At 55.7% G+C, this 22746-nt stretch overlaps 5 protein-coding genes across 5 annotated transcripts; 2 read left to right on the top strand and 3 right to left on the bottom strand.

Moving 5' to 3' along the window:
* The first annotated feature begins 1367 nt into the window (after positions 1 to 1367).
* CSUI_010187 (uncharacterized protein) lies at positions 1368 to 3623 on the top strand. Its single transcript, XM_068070292.1, has one exon. The coding sequence runs from the start codon at positions 2089 to 2091 to the stop codon at positions 2989 to 2991; it is 903 nt and encodes a 300-aa protein (XP_067917736.1). The 5' UTR covers positions 1368 to 2088; the 3' UTR covers positions 2992 to 3623.
* A 453-nt stretch (positions 3624 to 4076) lies between these two features.
* CSUI_010186 (cyclase-associated protein) lies at positions 4077 to 8827 on the top strand. The gene is made up of 7 exons (XM_068070291.1): positions 4077 to 4395; positions 4840 to 4989; positions 5194 to 5316; positions 5800 to 7325; positions 7463 to 7505; positions 7637 to 7782; positions 7947 to 8827. The coding sequence occupies exons 4-7, from the start codon at positions 7257 to 7259 to the stop codon at positions 8325 to 8327; spliced, it is 639 nt and encodes a 212-aa protein (XP_067917735.1). The 5' UTR covers positions 4077 to 4395; positions 4840 to 4989; positions 5194 to 5316; positions 5800 to 7256; the 3' UTR covers positions 8328 to 8827.
* A 1086-nt stretch (positions 8828 to 9913) lies between these two features.
* On the bottom strand, positions 9914 to 13838 carry CSUI_010185 (transcription factor with ap2 domain). The gene is made up of 3 exons (XM_068070290.1): positions 11675 to 13838; positions 10703 to 11486; positions 9914 to 10576 (listed from the first exon to the last, which is right to left on the bottom strand). The coding sequence occupies exons 1-3, from the start codon at positions 12578 to 12580 to the stop codon at positions 10155 to 10157; spliced, it is 2112 nt and encodes a 703-aa protein (XP_067917734.1). The 5' UTR covers positions 12581 to 13838; the 3' UTR covers positions 9914 to 10154.
* An 853-nt stretch (positions 13839 to 14691) lies between these two features.
* On the bottom strand, positions 14692 to 20239 carry CSUI_010184 (rhoptry neck protein; the record flags this gene model as incomplete). Its single annotated transcript, XM_068070289.1, has 5 exons — positions 16834 to 20239; positions 15905 to 16243; positions 15484 to 15683; positions 14982 to 15213; positions 14692 to 14738 (listed from the first exon to the last, which is right to left on the bottom strand). The coding sequence occupies exons 1-5, from the start codon at positions 19016 to 19018 to the stop codon at positions 14692 to 14694; spliced, it is 3003 nt and encodes a 1000-aa protein (XP_067917733.1). The 5' UTR covers positions 19019 to 20239.
* Positions 20240 to 21497: 1258 nt separating this feature from the next.
* CSUI_010183 (uncharacterized protein) lies at positions 21498 to 22745 on the bottom strand. The gene has a single exon (XM_068070288.1). The coding sequence runs from the start codon at positions 22232 to 22234 to the stop codon at positions 21962 to 21964; it is 273 nt and encodes a 90-aa protein (XP_067917732.1). The 5' UTR covers positions 22235 to 22745; the 3' UTR covers positions 21498 to 21961.
* Position 22746: the final 1 nt, after the last annotated feature.

Below are 22746 nucleotides of genomic sequence, written 5' to 3'. Positions count from 1 at the left end.
GTGGGCTTGGGCCGGCTGTGTACGTTTGCCTTGGCTTTGTACGGCTTACGATCGCCATTCTGCTAAAAATAGGCCACTATTTAGTGGCGATCGAGGCAGGATTGCAAAATCCTGACAGTTCTCCTGTTAGCTGGGAGAGAAGCGTTGCATAAATGCGTGCCGTGGGTTGCGTTCAGAGTTTGCTACGGGAGGTGTTTGTGCCGTGCTGTCGGTGACAAGAAGTGTCCTGCTAACGCGAACGTGGTCAACTGATTCAGTGAAGCCGAAGAGCTCAACCCTCGAGTCGCGGTTGTCGTTCCTGGCATCGCTCTCCTCGACCGGGGAATATACGCCGGCACAGGTGTTCATGCAGCGGAAGATACGCGCACTTAGCCACACCCTTTGACCCGCTCGGCAATCTACAGGTCTTCGGCGTCGGTCCGAGTACTTCTTCCTGTATTCCTGCGCCGTTGACAGTTGTTGCTTGCACATCCGTAATATTCAGTTTTCGGCGCAACCATGTCCACAACTCGCCAGTAAACTTTGTGTGCCTGTCACTCACCGTAGATTTGCGGACACCATGTAGACGAATAACTTCTTTGACGAGGATATCAGCCAAGTCCTCCGCTGTCGCTGATTGGTTAATCGAGACGAAGTGCGCCATTTTAGTCAGGAGCCAGACTATCGTGCCGATTGCGTCGCTTCCGCTCCCGGTTGTTGGTAGCCCCACGGTCAGGTCCATCGCAATATCCTCCCACGCAGCAATCTTCCTGAAGGCAAACGTGAGGACTTCTTTCAGGCACAGGCTATGCAATATAATATACAAACGTACTGACGTCTCCGTCCATTCCCCGCCACCAAAACAGACCGCGTGTAGCTACTCTAGTCGTCTCCACGCCCGGATGTCCGGCCAAGACGTGGTCATGGCAGATTTTAGTTGGGTAGAAGCCCCGTAGGCACACACACTCTCCACTCCGCTTTAGTTCCCACAGGGGTATCCGTCTTCCCCAGGAATACTCCGTTTTAGTAGCAATACTGGTTGAATAGAGGCAACACTTTTCTTGCTACACTACTGCGTTCGACGTTCAGTTGTTGTGGGTGCGGGTTGCTAGAAGCCGATCCCGGGCGGTTTCATTTGTGCTGCCCCGCATATCAACCGGGAGCCCTAACAACGGGTGGCGAAGTTAGCAAGCCGCTGCAGGGTGCGTAATAGCTTTCTCGCACACTTCCCCTCGACGGGGGAGTAGATTACGCTGCAGCTAGGGTGTTTGTAGTGATTGGGCTCCGGCTCCGGCACACTACGGTGATGTCCTGCACTGGCGCTTGTCCAGGTCAGCGAGAGACGAGCAACCGCAGTGTGGTGTAAAGAAGTTCCGCCTCCACAGCGTACTCTACTTCGGTGCATTTGCTCAGGACGGAAAGCACCTGGACTGTGTCTGCGGTCCGATCCGCTCAGGCGGCAGGGCAACCAAGAAACGCTGAGGGAGTGGTGAGAGTCCGAAGGCCAGTGTGGCACAAAAGTCAGAATGCTGACCCTGGAGCACGATGCCCCTCGGGCAGTGCTTTCAGTCTCCTCGGCACCCACATCCGAAACTGCCACGTTCGCGCTAGAGAACGCGGGCCACTCAAGGCCATCAGCTGGTGTCAGCCACGTGGTCGGTTGCTGATAGTCAGCGTCCAGCGCTTCTGACAGTGCAAGACAGCGCGCTGGCAGCCCGTCGCGCTCTCTCCCATCTCGAGCTGCCCCCCTCTTTCTCCCGCTGTACCGCTGACAGGCAGACGGGAGACGACCCGGACGACTTATCTCGTGTGATTGGGTAGAAACTTCCGGTGTATCTTCTGCATTTTCCGATTAGGTCAGTTTCATCCGCTATCAAATTTCTGTCTTCCTCAGTGACGTTTGTGGTGTGTCTTCCTGTGAAAATACGCGGTGGGAGTAGCTGCCTATAGAGGGCTGCGGCGGGACGCTTTACTTGACTTCCGAAAACCCTAGGGTTTCAAACTTCAGTAGGATTCCATTTTTCCAAACACACTGTCTTCCCTGCAGTGTAGTGTGGTCAGGAGGAGCGTTGAAAACCGAGTCAGGGTGTCTCCTTGCCAAGACACAGAATGCTCCCTGGGCCATCACCCTCAAAACGGCCAGCGAGGACTGGCTGCTGTCAACGGCTGGCGCTTGTGTCTCTTTGCAGCTTCTCAGTCTTCTGCTTCTGCGAAGCTAACGGCGATACCCGACGTGCATTTCAGTCATACCTGTGGAGACGGCCATGCCGGACGAGACATGGTTTTCCGCCGTGTGGCTTGTCGGACGGGCGCGGGGGAACCACGCTGCAAGGGAAGGACCCGCCGCGTATACAAGTTCAAAGAGACGATCTTCTGCGGGTATCGGACACTGGCTCCACCAATGTTGCTGAGCGCCTGATCTACGAAGGCACACATCGTGGCCACCAGACTTCGTCTCTTACACACAGCGCCCGCGTGGCCCAGCCGGCTGAGACTCCCGAATCACAATACGAGGGCAGGTCACTTTTAGAAGGCAGAAGGGGGCGAAATAACTCTATCTGGAAGTCCAGAGGGGACTACATTTTGGCTCACCGCGGCCAACAACCTTCCTCACCTTTGCTTACCGGCAGGAGCTTTAATGGCTCCTGGGAGGCGCTGCCTCAGATCGATGACCCGGTAAGCATTCTGCAGCTACAAAGTGATTCCCAGGAAATTCAACCTCGCCTGCCAGCACCACCCGAAGCCGTGGTGTCAGGGAAGCGGGCGGGCGCCAGTGGTGTCCCTGGGCGTAAAAAGGCTCATGGCAGTCTGGAAGACGAGGAAGCCGTTTCCTTTGTTCGTAACCTCGCTGCCGGCTTCAGCATTACTTTCATTCTCGGCATGGGTCTCACTCTGTTTCTTCTGCTGGCAATTGTGTACGTGTTTTGTCAGGTGCGTGAAGTTGTCAAGGAGCTTTCGAATCTTACGGATTTTCTTGTGTCCACCAATGAGCTTCCTTTCGTGGTCGTGTAGTGTGGACTGTAGCGACTCGGCGATAAGGCATTCACGAACATGTCTGACGGCATCGCACTCACTCATGGCTGCCCGAGAAGTTGTCGGCGGCTTGCAGTGAGCATATCGCAGTGACATTTTGTAGACAGTGGCAAGTCTTTGAACCGAACTCGGACTCATGCTACGTGATGGTTTGGTTCTGGATCTCAACTGTGCCTAACAATTACTATACACGGATGCAGGGGTGGGTCCAGTTTGGCTGCAGCGAGTCTGGTGAAAATTACCGATGAAACTTGAACGATGAGGACGGCCAAAGGAATATATACCTTGGCCGCGGTGGCCACCCGCCCCTCGGTAAAACGGTTTTCAGGTCGCATCAAGACTTTTTTGATGGTAGGATCGGGAGATGAACTTCCAGGGCACACACAGGCGGACCTGCGCGCGAGCCTGCTTATATTCGACCAGTCATGTGGGCTAACGCCGTCATGTAGATCGCTCCCCGGTGTTTTCGATTACCCCCTCATTGTGCTCGACATTCGTGCTCCAGGAAACCCCGATGCGTGCGTGAAAAAGCTGTTGTCCACGTCAGTGCTCTAATGTGGATCTCCTTGCCCACTTTTGGGAGGTCGCAAACTCTCAAGCAACGTGCCGAAATAAAACGTCCTGCACACGCTGGGGGCAACCTCGAAATTCGAAAACCGCCACACCGGCTCCGTCCGGGCGACTGCGTTCCGAGCCGGCGCGATGGCCGCACATACCCGCATCGGCCATAATGCCAAAATGCAAGGGCCGCAGTGTCCAGAGCGTCTTTAGGAGCAACTTGCAAGTTCGAGTTATCTTCGCTCTCTCTGAGACTAGCGCGTTAACTCAGTTGGACACGCGTTAACTCAGTTGGACGCGCGTTGTACGCGTGTCCAACTGAGTTAACGAGTTTGGTAGTCTGACCGCGAACCGTAGCTTTACTCTTCGACTGTACGGAGCTCAACCAGCCTCTACCAGACGGCCGATATTTTGTCTGCTGCTTCACCGTCAGGCTGCCCGCGGGGACGCTGTGCGGCTGAACGGAGACGAGCACGCCTGTGATCGCCGGCTTAGTCTTGCGCCAACGGCACCGGCGCGGACACTCTGGTGTGCGGTGAAGAGAAACGCTGAAAGTGTCTGGCGTCGGCGGAATTCACGTTCTCAAAGATGAGGTTGTGTCATCAATCTCTACGTCGGGAACTAATTCGCTTCCCATGGCACGAAGAGGCGATGCTTGGCCTCGTCAGCTGTTCACCTCCACTTCTTCCGACAGCGCTCCCAAGCGTGTCGCGACTTTGCACCGCTGCCAGAAGCATATGACCAGAGGCTAGCAAAAGTGAAAATCAACGTTAACCCTGCACCCCGTATGCGCATTCTTTTGAGGACTATCGAGTAATGGCGGAGGTAAGCATATATTGTGACCCAGTAGCTCGTCGGCCGAGGGTGCGGCCGCTCACTGGGCGACGTCCTGTCCATGTTTACGTCTGGTACTTTGGAGCCGCCGTAGTTGCCTTGGTTGTCACCTGCGGCATCAGAACTGACTTTTCTTTTTTTCTGACCCCGGGCCATAGTCGCGGTGAGAGCTCGGAAATCCTCGGGAGTCGCGATCTGGGTTCCCTCACTGGTTTTGCCCGCGGGGGACACTCACCGGGTCTGCGCTGCAAAAAGTAGCGGAAGGCGTTGTCTTCTCCCCCGTTGTGGTACTTGTTCTTTCGCAATGCCGTCCTACGCATATCTTACCGAGTACTGCTTGGCACTTTCGAGGGTGGTTCGGCCCCTCGGCCAGGCATGTTCGGCACTAGCAGTTGGTCCTTTCTGTTGCGTGCGTGGTCCGCTGTTCGCCTTCAGGCTGTCGTTGTTCCGCGCTCGTTTCGGCTTTTGGATGAGCTGGAAAAGGGCCAGAAAGGCCAGGTGGCAGAGGGAGTGTCTTTCGGACTCGAAGAGGCAGATGACATCTCTCTGACAAAGTGGTCGGGAACTATTTTCGGGCCCCCGGGAGTGAGTCTGTCCTCTGTGGCCGACCTGGACATCATTTGCACCGTTTCTCACTGTGTAACACACGGCAGTACCTCTCCGAAATAACCTTTCCCGTATCGTGTCACCGCCGTAGCGCTGTGGTAGATACAGCAAGGAGAGCTCCGATCAGCAGTGATTTTTCACGCGTTGCCTGGGCTCCTTCCTTATGTGTGAAAACCCGCACAGACGGCTTTCGAGAATCGAATATATTCGGTCAGCATTAATTGTGGGCCCGGCTATCCTGATGAGCCTCCCGAGGTCTGTTTTCGTACGCGGATCAACATGTACTGCGTGGATCCGAAAGGCGTGGTAAGTCATTCGCGAAGCTGTTCCGTGCCTGCACTTTACTCTCTGTCTAGCATGTGGGAACAGAGGGGCAACACCTGGGGAGGCTATGGCTCTTCGCGAAGGTACTGGCGGCCGGGGTCTTCGTGAGACACTATGCATGTACGGAAGGCTCACGGTTGAGCAGGTTTGCTACAGTCCGGCTGAGCTGGATGTCGAGAAAATCCCGGGAATTTTGCGGTACAGGAGTAAGTGGAAGCTTCCAGACACCTCTTCGGGGGGCGACGTGTAGCGATGACGGCAGGAGGCGTTAGTCGTGAAAGCAGGCGACTGTACTGCAGCGGGGTGCAGACTATAAGGGGGGCACAGTAGGACGTCATATGCACCTTGGTATGGGGCCGTCGCCGGGATTCGTACCCGGAAGAATGTGGGGTTCCCGTGCCGGGTCGGGGGTCCAGGTTACAGTCCCATGGGTGGTTCGGTCTTTTGCTCGTCCTGTGCCGCCAGGTCCTACGTGGGAGTTTTCCGCTGCTGAGGGCATGGCAACGACATTACACACTCGATCTTCTCCTGACGGCGCTACGACAGGAAATGGCAGCACCGGCAAACCGCAGGCTGCCGCAACCCCCCGAGGGAGATATGTACTAACGGGGCTCACAGGGGAAGGTCCAGTGTGGCGTGCGTTGGCGTTCCGCGATATTCAGGCCGCCTCCTGAAGGAGTAAAAAAGCACTACGAACTCGTCGTTGCTGGCGCCGTAACTGAGCTCTTTGTTCTCCTTAGAAGTCCCCTGACCGCAGGGCATCAGCCTGCAGTGCTCCTGTCACGGAAGCCCGTGGAAACATGTTCGCGTGATTGAGGTGTGTGGTCAATCCGATGGTAACCTTTACTCGCTGTTCTTGATGCTCTTCCCTCATGGCCGGACTCGTCAGTCGTAGGAGGGCTGCAGCATCTCCTTCGTTCTTCAGGGCGCGTACTGCAAGGTGGCATGGACGGTGAATCGCCCCCTTTGTCACGCTCCTGTTAGCCCACTAGTAGCTGCTGGTCTCCGTTCTTCTCTGTCTGCTGTCCAGTGCGGACGCGCGGAGAACCCTTCCCCGTCTCTGGCAGCGCGTGCAATCACTTTTGGGGACCGATGGTGCTTTGTCGTGAGGGCGCCATCGGGCCCAGCAAGAAACCACCGGCGCCTGCACAGTAGCTGCGAGTCGGGCATCAATCACACTAGGGTAGTGCGGAAGCACCGAGAGTGCTGTGACGACTTCCTGGATAGCCTTAGTTCCCACGACTGATGCCCGACTAAACGCGGACCGTGGCTACCGTTTCTGAAAGATCCCACCGCTTATCCATCCTATAGCGTCGGACGGTCGAATGCAAGAGCTTCGGCTTCTGTTTGTTGCAGAGCCTGGAAGAGTAGGGCTCCACTTGACTGCAGTGTCCCAGTGCGAAGAGTCGGCCTGGCGGCTCAGCTGAGACTTGAGCAAACCGCGTACGCAGTCGGCCGTCTTGCATCCGATTGAAGGAGCAGTTCATCAGGAAAGTAGTCAACGTCCGTCACGGACTGGGTCTACCGGAAGGGTGAGCGCGCGACGAGCACACCGCTTGGCGACGCGTATTGGGGGACCACTCCCGCAATCTCGCTAGCAGCTGCCCTGTCAGCCGGAACGGGTCCGTCCCCTCCTCCCGCTGCATCTGCTGTCGTCCGGAGAGGGGTGAACTTTTCCTCCTTCCCCATTGTCTTATATCGGCTTTCTTTTGAAGATTTGGGAGTGATCCTGTTAAGCTGTCTGAGGCCCTGACTTACGCACCATAGGACTGCAGCTTTTTCTGGCGTGCGAAGCCCGCGCTCGTTTTCCGAGCCCGCCCGCGCCTTGTGAGGTTTCCTGGTTCTGCGGTCGCCCATCTCGGTAAGCCGCGTCTAGACTCACTTTTTTTTAGCCGAGACTCTCCCGGTTTGCTCCGGCTTAAATGTGCCGTCTTTTTGTCGCTTTTGGTGCTGTACCAGGATTCAACATGAACGGGTTTTTTTCTTTCCACGTAAGTGTGTAAAAGCCCGGTTGCAGTGTTTGGCCGGAGGACACTTCTTCCTCCGTGCTGGACGTGCTTCGTCCTTCTTGCGCTTGTGGCGGGGACGGCCACGGATGACTTGCTTTCGTGTTGTCTTCATTGTTCAGGGCAAAGGCGCGAAGGCGAAGGGCGCTCCCAGCCCAACACCTGGTAAGTCTTCAGTGGCCCGCCATGGAACACGTACAGTTCTTCCAGGTCTAGCGATTCTCTTTTCGGATGCTGCGCGGCAGGCCCCGGTGGCACTTGACAAAGTGACGACATGTTGTGGATTCTGCGCGCAGCCGCGAGCGCTCCAAGCGCGAAAACAGCTCCTCCGCCTGCTGCAGAGCTGCTTGAGCTTCAAGGTGACACGTGGCGCGTGTGGAACTTCGTGGATAAAAAGGATATAGTAAAGCTCAGTGAGGCGACTATGAGACAGAAGGTCCAGGTACGTATCTGCCTGCTACGCAATGGTTTCAGAGCCGCGCATTTTTTTCAAGTGAGCGGGGCATGCTCAACAGCGCGCGTGCGACAGAGGTAGTCAGGAGTGTATTCTCCAGTACGACACCCATCGTGGACCTGAAGGTTTGTGTGTGCTTCTCTTCGGGTCAGATCCGAGACTGCAAAAAAGTGGCGATACAAATTGATTCCAAAGTGAACTCCGTTATCATCGACAACTGTGAGGAGCTGCGGCTGTGCGTTTCTAGCTTGATTTCCGGAGCCGAGTTCGTGAATTGTCGTAAGGTGAAGTTTCAGGTGACTGGGGTTTGCCCTTCCATTGCTATAGACAAGTGCTCGGGTGTGGATCTGTTCTTGTCAAAGGATAGTAAGGAGACCGAAATAACGACAAGCAAATCAGGGGAAATGAATGTCAATTTCCCCAAGGACGGTGCGGACGGCGACTGGGTCGAACTTCCCATTCCTGAGCAATTTCACCACCGGATCAAGGATGGGTCTCTTGACACCCGGGTTTCGGAGCTGTACTCGCGGTAAAAGTGCCGAAGTCCGTGCAGCTCAGTTTGACATATGAATTGCGCCTGGGTCCACTCTCTGAACCAGACTTGAGGAAATGAAGGGGAGTGCGTGTTCTTGTTGGCATGGGCCGGGGGTGGGGAAGTTTTCTTCGTTTCGCGTTATACTTCTGTTTCTGGTCTCCGAGAGCTTCCGTTTCAAATTCAGGTCTTCCCTTCTCGCAGGTGATTGATCGCACCGTCACAGTCCGGGAATACAAGTGCCGTTATAGTGGTTTGATGGGCCCAGGCCGGACGCGGAAAGAGATTTCGGTCGCATTGTCCGTGTGTGGCGTGAAACTGTGTGACGCGTTGTCGGCTAGGGCTTGCAGGATTATCCTTCTTGTTTGTCAGTATGTCACACGAGTGATTGCGAACTGTTGACAGTGAGTCCTGCCGGCGGAGTGTTTTGGTCTGCAATTCCGGGGATGCTCGTCCGCCCGCAGCTGCGAGGAGCATTTGAGTGTCGTATAGGGTGTCGACCCCCACAGCCGGCACTGAAGGGGCAAGTCGGGGTCGAGTTCCACAGCGAAACCGGCGCACCCGTCCACGCGAAGTAGCGCAGCAACTCGTACTTCGAAAGACAGTGCCGCTGCGAGTGGTGCCAGTTACGGTGTCCAGTCAGATGTAGCGACACCGCATTTCACTGTAAGGCCGCGCTGAGCAGACAATTACTATGTCGCTGCCGCGGTTGCGGATTGTTCCGCATTCGTAAGGATAGCCGTCAGGTCGCAGTCGAAGAAGAAAAATGAGGTTCATCGGTCTTGCTGTGCTTTTCGGCACGATGGCTGCTACCATCGAGCCTTCACGATGTCAGTTCGAGTTTGCTCCGATAGAGGGTGAGAGGGTGAAGGCCATGGAGCTACACATTTACCAAGATTCCCGTTTGCGAGACGGTGATGGAGATAACGTATACAGCTTTCGAGGGCAGGATGCCAGGCCGGCCTACACTGGCGCAGAACCCGTGGACGAAAAGGAGAGTGTGCGGAGGAACAAAATTGCGGGCAGCGGGTTTGCCGAAATCTTGGATCAGGCAAAGCGCGCGGCGGCGTTGCAAGCCTTGTTGCCACTCGTGACTATGGCCCCTCTCTTGGTATCTGCGGGCCTCGAAGCTGCCGTAGACTGGTCTTCCGCTTCCGCTCCAAGGGTGACGTTCCCGAAACTGGGCTATGCAGCGGATGTATACATGCTGAAGTGCCTGTCTGGCGCGTAGCAAAGGAGGTAAGAAGTTCCGTTTCTTCTCGCGACGTCCTTCGGCCAACCAGATATTAGGTCTCTTCACCGTGCCCAGACTCAGGTATAGGCCCCCGGGTACGTCATGTTTCCACATGAGCGCACGTCACAGGGAGGATGATCTCGCATTGCCACAGGCCTTGGGGACGTTCACCACGGTTGCTGGAAACGACGCTTGCCGAAGTGCCTTGGTGTCCGGCCGAGGTTCAGTGCGTAGTACTACTGTACGTGACAGTCCGGTCCTTCCGTGGGTGCAGGCTTGCCACGTACCCCCAGTACGTCATGCACTGCCGGCCACTCAACAAAGGCACGAGGTTGCCTGTGCTAGTCTGTGTTCCCTACACGATGGAGTGACACTCGGCATCAGACCGTTCAACCACCTGACCGCACTCGTTTCAAACACTAAATCATGACTCCGCCGCACACCAGACAAATGATGCGCTGGTGCTCCTCAGCCACGAAGGGAAGTGGCAAGATCCACGGCTCCCACTCCTGGCCAGCAAGCAACCAGGGCGCATGTCCTCGAGGAGTACGTGGTCTGCGTCACAGCCCGCGGTGCTAAACACACTGGAGGCACTCAACACGGATTCGTCTCTGTCAGGCCACCGGCTTCGACCGCACACATCTCTGCGGCACCGGGAGGCGCTATGGGCAGAATCCACTCGCCGTAAGCAGGAAGCAAGTTCAAGCTGAACGGATCCCCCAGTTGTTCATACGGAGCGTCACACGGCAGTGACGGTACGCCGCTCGCGCTCCCACTCGTCAAATTCCGGGGAACCATTTCGGCAGACGCCAGTTTAAAGAACGGTGTACCAGGTTCTTCGGAGCCTCTACGGCCGCTGCGCATCAAGCATTCCGCCTGTAAAGGGGCATGGACGTCGTCCCGAGCACTTCGGCACTGGGTTCTCAACCTCTTTCTTGCATCGCCCCTTCTTCCTTCGGCGAGTACAGTTAGATCCAAATTGCCCCCGCTGGCGAGCAGGCGCTCACCAGCCACGCCTGTGAAAAAAAAAGGAGGAAACCGGTCGAACGAAAGGACGCATACGACGCATAGGGGTCACGCACACCACAAAACCCGCCGGCTGTCAAGGGGGGGACTCACCAGAGCTAGCACAGTCCGCTCACCTGAGTTTATCCATAGGTGCTGTGGCTGATCGACAGGCCGACTGATGCTCTCCGCTGTCAGCAGGCGAGACAAATCCGAGGACGGGTCCGTTCCTGCGGCTTTACGGTACAAGGACTCTCGTGGCGCGAGCGGGATCGAGTGGTGGGATTCAGATGTACCAGCGTCTGCGCTTGGGGACAGCACCTGCGCGGTGCCAGCAATGCCTGGGTCCTTGGATCCGGTCACTTCATTTGTTTCTGGATGCACTTCTGACTCTGTTGACGTGCTTGCCTGACCGGAAGCTGGTGTTGAAGGCTGACCCCGTTTCTCCGAGGAATTCCCATCTTTTAACAGTTGCTGTCCGAGGTCCCACGGAAGAAGCGTACTTGCAGCCTCTGGATGTACCCAGTCGCCGTAAGACGGAAGGGACTGCAACTGCGCAGTATTTAGTTCGGGACCCGTAAAAAACATCAACGTGGAGCTGCATATGGGTTCATGCAACTGAGAGAAGCTGGGAACTGCCCCGCCAACGCCAGAGCCCTTGCACTCGCTCTGGTAGGGAGTGCTCTGAAAGACTGCTGAATCTCCGGGAGCTGACTCAGCCACCACAGGGGAACGGTCCTCCGGCAGGCTGCCTGGGGGCCGCTGCTGGCCGTACATCTTGCGGGCGCCGGTGTCATGTGCGCCCACTTCTGTCATGAGCTCGTCTTCGCTGCCAGGCAGAAAGGTGTAACGACACGGCTGCCGCTTGGGCTCAGTATCGCCCACGGAAATCTTGAACTCAATCGCTGCTATCCGCGCTTGCTGCACCAAAAGAAGGAACAAAGCAGTGCCCTCGCAAAATGAATGAGCGTGAGTCCGCTCATGGTCTCACATCCCTCCCGACTGCGCTAAAACTCGGACGGAGTCTCGCCGGGAGCTACCACTATTTGAGAGAGGAGGTGATTCGGGCAGCCATTCACGGGTGACTCGCCCCGTCGAAGTAGGCTCACCTCGACGTCGTTGTTGAAGTGCTTCGGATGAAAAGTCCGACTTCGACGCGCCTGCGAGTCGTAGTAAAATGCTAGCCATGCGCCCATTCTTCTGTTCCAGCTCACTCCAGGAAAGCCTGATGAGGATACCATTTGAAACCCCGGGCCGCCTCGTTTCCGGCTTGCCTTGTCTCTTCTCCCCCCGAAACGACCCCGCGTCGGCGCCATTCGATACCGCCCGATGCTTCCGCTTGCGTGTTTGACTTCCATCCGGACCCCCTCCGTCTCAGTTCTCTGCCCACGCTGCACTGGCGAGTCGTTGCAATCATGCCTCGGCGGCGCCTCTTCAGGGGCGGCGTGTCGTTGTATGCTGTCTAGGGAGTCGTCCGGAGGGTTTGCCGGGGAGTCGCGTCCAAAGCCTTGACCGCAGGTAGCACCCCCTACCCCATGAGTATCCGTCCCTTCCTCGACAGATGAGTCATCTGGTGTCACGTGTCTTACACTACAGCTTTCCGTCGATGAGCCTATGGAGATGGTATCATTCGTGTCAGGAGTCGCGACTCTGCAGGTGAGCTTGCTGGTGCCACATCCGCCGGAGATTCTGTCGTGGAGCACCGAGACGTCTTTTTCGCTCGCGATCAGCGGTTCCTCACACCCACGCATATCCTCGCGCGGCCCTTCTTGAGGCTGATCCTGTTGACGGCCCCCGGTCATCCTCCCACTGCCAACCAGAGGAGGCTGACACGTTCCCGATTCTGGGCCGCAGACTGCCGCCGATACTCCCTCGATACTGTCGAGGTTGTCGCCGCTGCGCAAAAAATCTTCATTGCTTACAAATGTCAAAGGGACCACTTCTGCAGCTCCTGTCTCGGTCTCGCGCTCGGGCTGCGCCCAAGTGGCGGGAGGTGAACCCGCGTCGTCGCCCATACCGGCGGAACAGCCGCCAAAAAAGTCTGCTTGTGCACAGAAGCCTGATACTGTATGCTCCGAGTCCAGGACCTCATGCGAGAATCGGCCAAACCGTAGAGTCGGATGTGGAAAGCCGAATAATCTACAGGATTGAGACAGTTTGGAACAAGACTGGGGTGCAACTGTCGCTGGAAAGAGACAGACGGAGAGGCCTGCCCCTTCTGGGTGCTGGTCGCTCTCACGCGATCCTCGGCGCCTCCTAGCCCGAGCCGTCTCAGGTCTGCTTCGCCGGTCTGTACAGGGCGAAGTCCAGAAGACAAGGGACTAGCAGGGCCTTAACTCCTTGAAGCTGTCTGAGGGCAACGGGGCATCGGCTACAGCAAAGCCTTCACAACCTCCTGAAGAACACCGTGCATGCCCAGACATCGAAACCGGCGAAAACGGTGCTTCCTCGTACTTTCCGATGGCTTGCCCACTGGCCCCTGCCTTAACCGAACCTGCAACCGCATCCCGCTGTCCTGCCTGTGGAATCCATCCGTTCCGGGGCAGTCAGAAGTCGGCTCAGGCTACTATAGACCGAAGACAAGAGTGCTTTAACGGCGAACCGTCCGGTCAGATGGCTACGTTCAATTGAGAGGACTGAAACCATTCATGACGGAGACGTTCACAGTACGGGAAAAACGCTGGGTACCCTCACTCCACGCAATACTTCGTTAGCCTGGAGAACGCCGACACCTGGTGTTGAGACAAAGGTCGTGGAAGCCTCATCAAATATCCCGTAGTGGGAGCAGTTGACGAGGACACGACTGAACCGCCGTAGCCTCTGTATTCACATTTGTCCGTGAGATGCTGTTCGGTGAGCCGACAAGTTAAAGGCATCATGAATGAGGGAGCCTGCTGCTTGGACAGTTGGAGCACAGTCGTGCTCTCCATCTCAATGTAAACGGTGACCCACTGGCGTCCAACTGGGCCGGAAGGCGTTCGCGGGCTATGGTCGTGACAAGCCCCACGACCTAACCAGAAACACCAGTTTACCAGCGACCCGGGGTGGGTCCGGCTGGTCAGTTGGCGTGGCCCAACTAGCGAACCTGCTGGACAAGGACACTGGGACTCACGCCATCACGGACAGATCGACAGGGACCGGGTTCCCTACGCCGGTTTTGGTCGACTGGCGTTCCTTCTCCTCGGTGCTTATAGCAGCCTGGTTGAGGCTTCGGTTTTCCACGCCGTAAAGAACGGTGGGATCCAACATTCTCCGACAGAAACTAAAGCATTGTGAGGCTCGCATGCTAGGATCTCGGCATCTTAGGCCGGGCGATTGCCTTGACGTAGAAAAACAGTTTCCAGAAGTCCGTCGGGCCGGAGGAGACTTCCCGTGCGCTAAAGTGCGATGGCTCGTAACCGAGTGAAATGTAACTACTGACCGGCCCTACCCTGCTGTGCCAGTGAGGCCAAACCAAGAACGCCTGTCCCTGTCTCACAGTCAATCATTCGCTACACTCGGTAGGCCATACTGAAGACGGGGCACTACGCTGGGTAATCGACAGACCCAGTCACACTACGAAACGGACATGTTTCCACCCCCTCGGTATAGCGTCGCTTTTTCCTGGATTGCATACGGTTTCAAAAACGGTCCTTAAGCTTTTTCCTAAAATCCCAGAACGCATGTTTTGCTGCTGCCGGCACCTAGAACTCTCTGCAAGCACGGGTGGTGCCAACACCGGGAAGTGTCGGTCACAGTCATTGAGAATAACCTGTGTACTACTTACGCAATGGAGTCGCTAGTAACCTGCTGTGCCAGCGTCACTGAGACTTTCCCCGGATAATGAGCGCAGGGAACCTGCCATCAGCAAAGACCGACTGTTTCATGTCCAAGAGGAGAGGCACATCAAGGGAGGCCATTCTGGGTGAGTCTGAGCCCAATAAAAGGGGTAGTGCGTAGCGTCTTCCATTCAACGCCACGAGGCTCTGAAACGGTCGGGAGAGGACGATCGGAGCGATAGGTTTGCAAAAATTATATCCGTGCAAAAAAATTTCACGGGGTGCCGCACCGGCAACAACTGTAATCAGCATGGCGCCGTCTGGCGAGCATTAGGCCGGCTTCAGAAACGGGTCGCAGCCTCGCATGATCACCAGCCGATCACCAGCGAGCCAAGTAACAAAACCATTGCAGCGCCTGTACAAGGGAACGCACACATTCGCGCGCAAGACAGCGACGCACCTGCGGAAGTCCCGTAGCCTGCATCGTTTGCGGAGTGTCTGGACGAGGTAGCTTGAATGTGGCCTTCCGTGACACAGTAAAGCATTATGGACCTGGCAACTTCTCTCAAGGGCTCTCAACACAATAAGCTGCAGCGCGTTCCCGCGAACAGAACCCAAAGTGAACCTGAGAGCTCGGCAACGCTGGCTTCGCGCTTACTGTAGGATCCAACCACTGTCTGGCCGGCACCAGCAGTTTTGGGGACCGTCCCCATGCCTGCTAAAGTCTGATCTGCTTCAACAAACTCTTGAATCTTCCGCATGAATGTTTGCTGCTGAGAGGAGAGGGCGGCGGTCGGTACGCACGCGACCTGCGGCTCGAAGGCTCCCTCCGCGTGGCAAGTGATAAGCTTGCTGGTACCCAAAAACGAGCTGCCTCCCATACACTCCACCTGAACAAGCAGAGTAAGTCGGCACTTCGTCCCGAACAGCTGCTGATCGACTGCAGAATGAGTGACGTGCTGATCTCGAGTCGCAGAGACGTGGGTTATGCTAAGGGAAACTCCCGTGTTGGTTTCTTTTTTGACGAACACGAACAGTACCTTGTGGCAAGCGAACAAACAGATCTGGACTGACATGCAGTCAAGTCGTCATGCATGTTACAAATATGCATCAGGCAGACCCTCTCAGACCAAAACGTTGCTACACTGCTTTTACGTGACTAACCGTGTATTCAAGGCTGGTTTACACGCGGTGTAATCGTACTGAATTATACAAGCATTCCTGTGACGATTAGCGTGACTCACGGATACTTGGTCGCCGACGGCATAAAAGGGTCTGTCGGGCTGCAGCTTAGCGCCTGCGAGTTCGCGCGGTCGGATGCACACTTTATCCGCTGTCACATTCCTGCTTGTCTCCAGTTCTGTCCGAGAAAGCGCACACCAGCAGATGCAGGAGAGCAAAGCAAGGAAAAAAAGTCGACACTCGTGCACATGTGGCACTAGATGATGCCTGAGTATATGAGTACGAAAGTGACGTGGAATCTGGCAACTACGGTTGACCGGTGTCGTGCCTAGTCTTCTCCCACCAGCCAGTTTGCATCTGTTGGGTACGCCGCTTCGCGTGCCCTCCTGTGTTGCGTACCTTTTAACTTCTTTTCTTTCTCTGCAATCACCGTGCCCCAGAGGAGTTTCTCCGCAGTCGGAGCTTCTTTACGATTGACACAGACACTGCGCCCCCCCTCGATCTCTGCCGCCTCTTCCTTTCCGACAATCTTCTCTTGACCTCCGTCATCGCCTTCCGAGGGTGTAGCTTCCGGGCCCGCCTCGAGCCAGTGGCAGTCGTAAGTGACAGTGATACCTGCATCCTTCAGCCGCTGAGTCGCTTTTTCCATCATGGTGCACGACTCCTTGTCGCGAAATTCCTCGCACCCGCGCATAATGCCCTCAAAGGACTGTCCAGACAATGAGACGGACTGGTAGCCTGACCGGTGACAGCAGCCCACACACCTGTCACAATTGGCTTCCGGGCCAAGTAAAGGGGTCTGCGTATAACGATTTCCGGTAGCCCACGAAAACGGACAAAGGTTTGAATCAGACCAGCTGTATGGCCTGGGTGCCTGCACACTAACGTAGAGGATACATACTGCTCCGTCATGTCCGCCTACTACAAAGCTTCTGACACGGGATGTGACGAAGGAGCTTGCAGACATATCTTCGTGGGAAAGTCCGAGGCCCAACCGCGGCGTACCATCGGTAGTTATGCGTGTGACGCGACCATTCCCTCGAGGCACCCCATACCTGAGATGCAAGAGAACCCCGTAACAGTCTCTCTCACGTGAGCCAAGAGTGTGTGTTACTTCGCGGCAACACTCGGATGTCGGCGCTTGATATCCCACACGGCGGGGCACTCTTCTGAAGGCTGGGACAAGTCTACTGAAGCGGACCAAAGCCCAGGAGCAACACAATGACGTGTGAAAGGTGCAGATAGATCACGCGTCTCGATTCTAATGGGAGTTCTTCAGGAACCCAGAAGGGGAAGCGCATCGACACTGCCGGTGCGCATTCTCTCACCTTGGTTGACGCAGGAGTTCTTGGGGAGGATTTTCTCGTACCGGCAGTTGGCATGCTCGTTGCACTTATCGGCCTCAGCTATCATGGTACAGTTGAAAAAGCACTGGTGGTAGACGTCATCGTGAAAACAGTTGTCGGTTTCAATGCACTTTTTCGGATCGTCTATATCGATGCACCCGTTCCCTTCTTCCTTTTTACCATGCTCTTCCGAGGTGGCGTGCTCCTCCTTTGCATGCTCCTCGGCAGCAGAATGGTCGTCGCCCTCTGACGCAGTAGCGTCATCACCACCGCCTTCCTTGGCTTTCTCTCCTTCCTCTTCACCCGAAGGCTTGCCCTCGCTCTCCCCGGATGCGGACTCGCCCTCAGGAGGCGCCTCTTCGGAATCACCGTCGCTCTCAGAAGTTACAGCTGTCTGCAAGAAGCTGAAATTCGCGGCATCCTGCAGTTCCTCCACTGCAGACTCTCCGAAACCACGATGAGCGTGAATAGGCTGATCATTAAGTCGGTGTGCCGAAGCAGCGCCGGTCTTCATATACCCTGAGGAGCCCTCCACCTGCTTTTTCACTCCCCCCGTCGGACCGCCCTCAAGCTCCAAAAAAAACAGCCCAGGGAAGTCTGCTTCGTCGTCATGTTGCGCCTTCACCTGTTCATTATGGAAATCATCATCTTGAGACGCTAACATGGGTTTGCTTCCTATCCAGTGCACCGACAGGCTTCCATGGTGCCTGTGATGCTTTCCTCGATGCCCGTGGTGGTCTATCCACAAAGCAGCATCTCCGTCATCCACTCCGTATTCGTCTTCGTCAGCGTCCACCTCTTTCCACGGTGTCTTGAGCGACGCAGTGTGATGAGGCTCGTTGGATTCGAGGACGGAAATGTGCGTGTGATGCGGGTGCTGCCCGTGGAGTTCTTCGAGATCATGGCCAAAAAGGGGCTCCTCGGGCTGATCGAGTCGACTCGTGTACTCATCGTCTACCTTGTCCATGTACTCCAGGCCCTCCCTAGAGAAGAGAGGAAGTACCTCCTCATTCAGTGAGCTCACCGGCCCTGCCTTTGGATCCATGACTGGACGGAGTAGGTTTTTCATCAGGACGGAGCTCGGCGAAGCGTGTCCGTGCCCGGAGGCTTCAAGAGATTTTACTTGTCCGAATAGCTTACCGAAAGACTTCTTCAGTTGTCGGAGGTCGCGCCCGACCATCTTCAGTGCGTGGTTCACTTCTGTGCCGGTTCCCGGGCCAACTGCAGCCGCAATGTCCGCCGGCTTGTCAAGTTCCTGGATCCGGTTGACGACCGCGGCAACATCATCTGCTCGAGGAATTTCTTTCAGACGATCATACAGAGCTTTCATGAAGTTGTGGTTCTTTTGTAGTGCACGCAGCTCTATTTCTGCCTCCTTGTGGCGCTTCGCATTTGACCTCTCGTTGTGGATCATTGTGTCCATCTTCAGCTTCTCTAGTCCAAACGTCTCAGCCTGCTGTACATATAGCTCTTTTTCAAGGGCGACAAGATACTCTCGGAGCAAGACACGCATGTCCGCTCCGACACGCTCGTGCTCCCGCCACAAACGTCTCAAGAGAGCCCCGATGACCCTCTGATTCCCGAACTGATCCACTGTCTCTAGCAACGACTTCTCTGCTGTATACTCTTTCCCTGAAGGCTTGCCTGGCTGACCGCCACCCATGGGGTGCGGCGCTTGAGTGGATCCCGCCGATGACACGTTCCCTTGATGTGACGACTGGGAAACGAAAGAGGGCGACGGCGCAGCTGCTGGGGGTTCTGATTTGTTCGACGGATTTTGGAGCTCATGTTGCAGAGAGTGCTTTTCCTGGGAACCATGAATATTTCGCCCGGGAACCCTAACCTCAGAAAACGAAAACGCTTGCGCTTGGGTGTTCACTGGCGTTGTGGCGGGTCTCAGGTCGTACGCACTCGCAACACCAGGAGACGGTACCTCTTCGACGTTTTCAACGGGAGCGACTGACTGTGACTTAGGAAACACCTGTGCGTTTGCGGTGAAGATGTTCTCCCCCGCTCGAAGAAAGCCTGAGACCGAAACGAGGAGGGCAAAGAAAGAGGCAAGGAATGCACATGTCCCAACACGGAACGGAACACGTCTGGGTTCCGGTCCCCGTGAAAAGTTCCAGTGGACCTCGAAGGACCCCGTGGCCCATGTTTGAGGCGCCATTCCGTCCTGGCTGGCGCAGAGCTGTGGCGAAAAAGGAGTCAAAAAGTGTGATACGATTGTGGTTTTCCCAGAACGAGCTTCACAACGAGGACACCGAGTCACCGCACGCAAAGGGGTCCGTACGACGTGTTTAATGCCATCGTTCTCCGGAGGCGGCGGAAGATCCCGCTAGTACAGTAGAAAAGGCGTGGCACCGACGAACTGATTGAACAATGCGACTTCACGATTCCCGGAGACGTAGTTTTGAAGTGGACTTTTTTGCGTGAGTGGTTGAATCGGCCTTATGTGTACCGACCCGGGGAAATGCTCCTCTTTACAACGGGAGAAGAAGCCGCCGTGTAGTATCGCGTGGAACTAGGAAAAAATCGTAAGATGCGAGTGAGGGGGCAAGAGCACCCACCCTCTGGTAACTCTGCAGCAACGACTAGCGGACACCGATCAAACCGGCAGACAAAACGCGGGCTACGGCAGGCAGGGACCACAGTCAGTAAACAGAGAAGCGCGGACGCGATTGTCTGGCAACCCCGACCGCCGAGGAGACCGAGTATTTCTCCAAAACCTCCCCCTAGTAGGACGCCCGACTACGCGGAATAAACTATGAATCGCGCGAGAACGAAGACACGAGACAGGTTCACCGCCTGGGCATGAGTTGACGGCCCCTGGGCGTTTTCGAAGAATATTTCGAGCGTGAAGCTTTGCACAGCAAGATATGCGTTTCCCTGCTAACCAAAGGAGCTACAGAAAAAAACGATAGCTCCAAGCAATCTTGACAACTGTTCTGTACGGTACATACCCCACGACGGCCGTCACAGACAGCTAGGTCGAGTGAAAATGTGCTCGGCCTTGCTCGGAAATGATCAGCGAACTGAGTCACCCAAGTGTGATCTAATGGAAACCCTAATGCGCCGGCTGTATACAAGATGTTCGGAATACTGGTTCCTTCGGCAGTTTTTCGTCGTAGGCCAGTCGCTAGTCAAGACAGCCAGCAGCTGGGAGGCCGCGTCTGTCCGCTGGGCTGTCAAGCCGCCCCGAAAAGTCGTCCCCCTGTGCGCTTACTGAGGAAGAGAATCCTCCCGTGCTCGTACAGTGAGAGTGCTGTACAGTTCTCATGAAACTGTCGCAGTCTTGTGGTCCGGTTAGTGATGGCTGGCTTCATGCCTTCTGCACTGCTCCGGCCATGGCTGTGCTCGTGATGTTGAGCCAGGGGGAGAGACCCTTTCGCCTTCTCCAGAGGCAACAGTGGTAGGTGGTACATCGTCGCTACTCAGGCCGTACGTTCTGCAGAGGGTCGGTTAACTGATTTTGCACACTGGTGGGTGTAAACGGATTCAGTGGGCAGGCCGTTTGCAGTAGCATGTATGCTATGGACGGGCAGGTCTGCCATTCACAACGGCAATATCAAGGGGATTCACTCACGGGGAAGCCTCACGAGTGTCAAGTCCACTTTTTGTCAGCTTGGGACCCTGCTTGCAAGTGAAGGCTGTTGTTGAGGAAATCTCAACCGGATCCCTGTCCGTTCTGATCTGCTCCTGTTACGCTTGGTTCGCACGATTCACATCGCCGAGAAAACTAATAACCGGCCACTATTTGTGTACCTTGGAGTGTAGTGAGAACTGTTTTTACAGCGCTCGGAGCCCTGCAAGCGCGGACGCATGGTTAACACGAGCCGCATGGAAGCCCTCCAGAATGGGGATGAGGACCGAAGTGTGGATACTCACGCTTGTTGAGCTTCGACCAGTAAATATGTCGGACTTCGAGCGCGTACCAGTAGTGTGACGTGCTCCGCACGAACGATTGTCGCAGGCGGTGCAGTGCCACCTGACAGACGGGACTGTCAAAGGATGAGAGCGGGAAGCTCCACCCCGGGAAACGCTGTGTTAGCGTGCCAGCTTCGGCCGGATTTCACGACAGAACGGGGAAAGGTCTTTTATCCGTGGGGACACCACTTCTGAAGCCTCTATGTGTATAGGTAGAAGTCTCCATAGTGCCCGCTCTGTACGGGGAATAAGAACGTAAGGATCATAGATAGACGCGAGCTCGCCGCCCCCAGATGATGGCATGCACTATCGCTGCCCGTACAAGTCGCAGCACGGTCTGTCACCAGCTGACTAAATACCGCGAGTCCATCGGGAGTACGGACGGCTGCTATGCTCTAGTGGTGGTGGCTTCTTGGGTGCCGGTGCTCTAAGCTGTGAACCCGTCGACGTACCGCAAACCCATGTGCTTGCATAGCAATGTCGGAGACCGAAGGCAGTACCGCACGGTTTTCACTGGAAGGAGAAGGAATCTACTTGATGGCTGGTTTCTTCGCGCACCTACATCATGATGCCGTGCTGTTCAACTGCTGTCGGGGCCGCTGGCTCAGCTCCGTGTCATGTTGACCGGCCGCCTGTACGCGTGAAGAGCCCCCGCGTCAGTTTTTAGTAAGGAGACGTTCTTCGTCGCAGTTTCCACCCAATGTATATCAAATGATATGACCAAACGGCAAAACAGTTTTCACAAGCCATATGTCACGAAGCTGCATACACATGATTTCGTCTTGCAGCAAGCAACAACGCCCGCGGGTGTGAAACACCATTCACTCTACAGCGCTGCACTCGAGAAACCTCTGCCAGCAGCACTTGCCGTCTAGAAAGCACACGAAGATCCTGTTTGCTCCCACCCAACTGAATGGACAGGTTCTGCTCACAATTTTCAAGGCCGGGCCAAGCAATTCCAGTCAATGTGAGCTGAGCCTACCTCGTAGACAACGCCGACAGTGCACTAAACACACGGGAAGGCCCACGCGTCCTGCTGAGTTCACCCGTTGAACATTCTCGGGAGCGCTTCCCGCGACACCGACTCTCTGTGTACCTGAGAGTTGACATTAAGAAGCCCGTCCGTTGCAGTGAGCAGCGTACGCGAATAATGTCTTTCATCGACGGGCTGAACTAGATCTTACCTTCACATACCCCGCGAAACGCCACACCGCTCAGGATACTTTCGGTCCGAAACTCCGCACTCCTGTCCTATAGTCTTCAGTGGGCCTTCTTCTCCTCGCCGACCTCTGTCTAAGATGACACCTTGGTGTACGCCACACTCCAGCGCTGGCTTCCTGTGCCAGTGTGGCAACTCCATCATAGCACTTCCTCGGTGCTCGAAGCTGCCGAATTCAGAAATCCACGCACGCCGGCTCATGCCCGGGCAAATTACCTGTGGTGTACCAGCTGTTTCCATGCGACGCCTGCTGATTATCTCATCTCAATTCGTTGACAGCGGGTGACGACTTTCCGGACCTACCGGCCCTCTCGAGATGCGGCGGCTCAACACCGCAGGGCAACACCAGTGTTAAAGCGGTAGTGCCCTCTCCTCTCGGGTCCATGCTAACCCTAAAACAATTCCACCCTCCGCACAGTGTACTGCCTTAAACTAAGGCGACCTGAACCTGCCTCTACAGAGACAGTCCTGCCTGCGTCTGCTTGAACAGTTCCTTCCTCCCACCGCACCTGACATCCTGCCTACACGCGGACCAGGTAAGTGCGTGTGCACGGCCGCTGTGAACGCACTTACGTGCTTTTCATCTAAACCAGCCAATTCGGACAAGACGCTCTGTTTCAGTACGAACCTGACTGAATGAAAATACACTCCTGCCCCCGCTGTTTCATTTCAGCTGCGCTTTCCCACATTCTGAAAAGCAAGTTCCCGCATATTTTCTGCCGCTGGTCTCTGGTTATCGCACTTCGTGGGGG

The sequence above is a fragment of the Cystoisospora suis genome, assembly GCF_002600585.1.
Source record: "Cystoisospora suis strain Wien I chromosome Unknown contig_6840, whole genome shotgun sequence".
Lineage (NCBI taxonomy): Eukaryota > Apicomplexa > Conoidasida > Eucoccidiorida > Sarcocystidae > Cystoisospora > Cystoisospora suis.
Note: the sequence above shows the minus strand (reverse complement) of the source record. Positions and strands in the feature narration are given on the sequence as shown.

Coding starts and splice junctions, on each gene's coding strand:
- CSUI_010187 (XM_068070292.1), top strand. CDS start 2,089: ATGCTCCCTGGGCCATCACCCTCAAAACGGCCAGCGAGGACTGGCTGC.
- CSUI_010186 (XM_068070291.1), top strand. CDS start 7,257: ATGTGCCGTCTTTTTGTCGCTTTTGGTGCTGTACCAGGATTCAACATG. Junction 7,326..7,462: donor ACGGGTTTTTTTCTTTCCAC/GTAAGTGTGTAA, acceptor TTCATTGTTCAG/GGCAAAGGCGCGAAGGCGAA. Junction 7,783..7,946: donor CTATGAGACAGAAGGTCCAG/GTACGTATCTGC, acceptor TCTTCGGGTCAG/ATCCGAGACTGCAAAAAAGT.
- CSUI_010185 (XM_068070290.1), bottom strand. CDS start 12,580: ATGGGCGACGACGCGGGTTCACCTCCCGCCACTTGGGCGCAGCCCGAG. Junction 11,487..11,674: donor ACTTCAACAACGACGTCGAG/GTGAGCCTACTT, acceptor CTTTTGGTGCAG/CAAGCGCGGATAGCAGCGAT. Junction 10,577..10,702: donor GCACCTATGGATAAACTCAG/GTGAGCGGACTG, acceptor TTTTTTTCACAG/GCGTGGCTGGTGAGCGCCTG.
- CSUI_010183 (XM_068070288.1), bottom strand. CDS start 22,234: ATGGAAACAGCTGGTACACCACAGGTAATTTGCCCGGGCATGAGCCGG.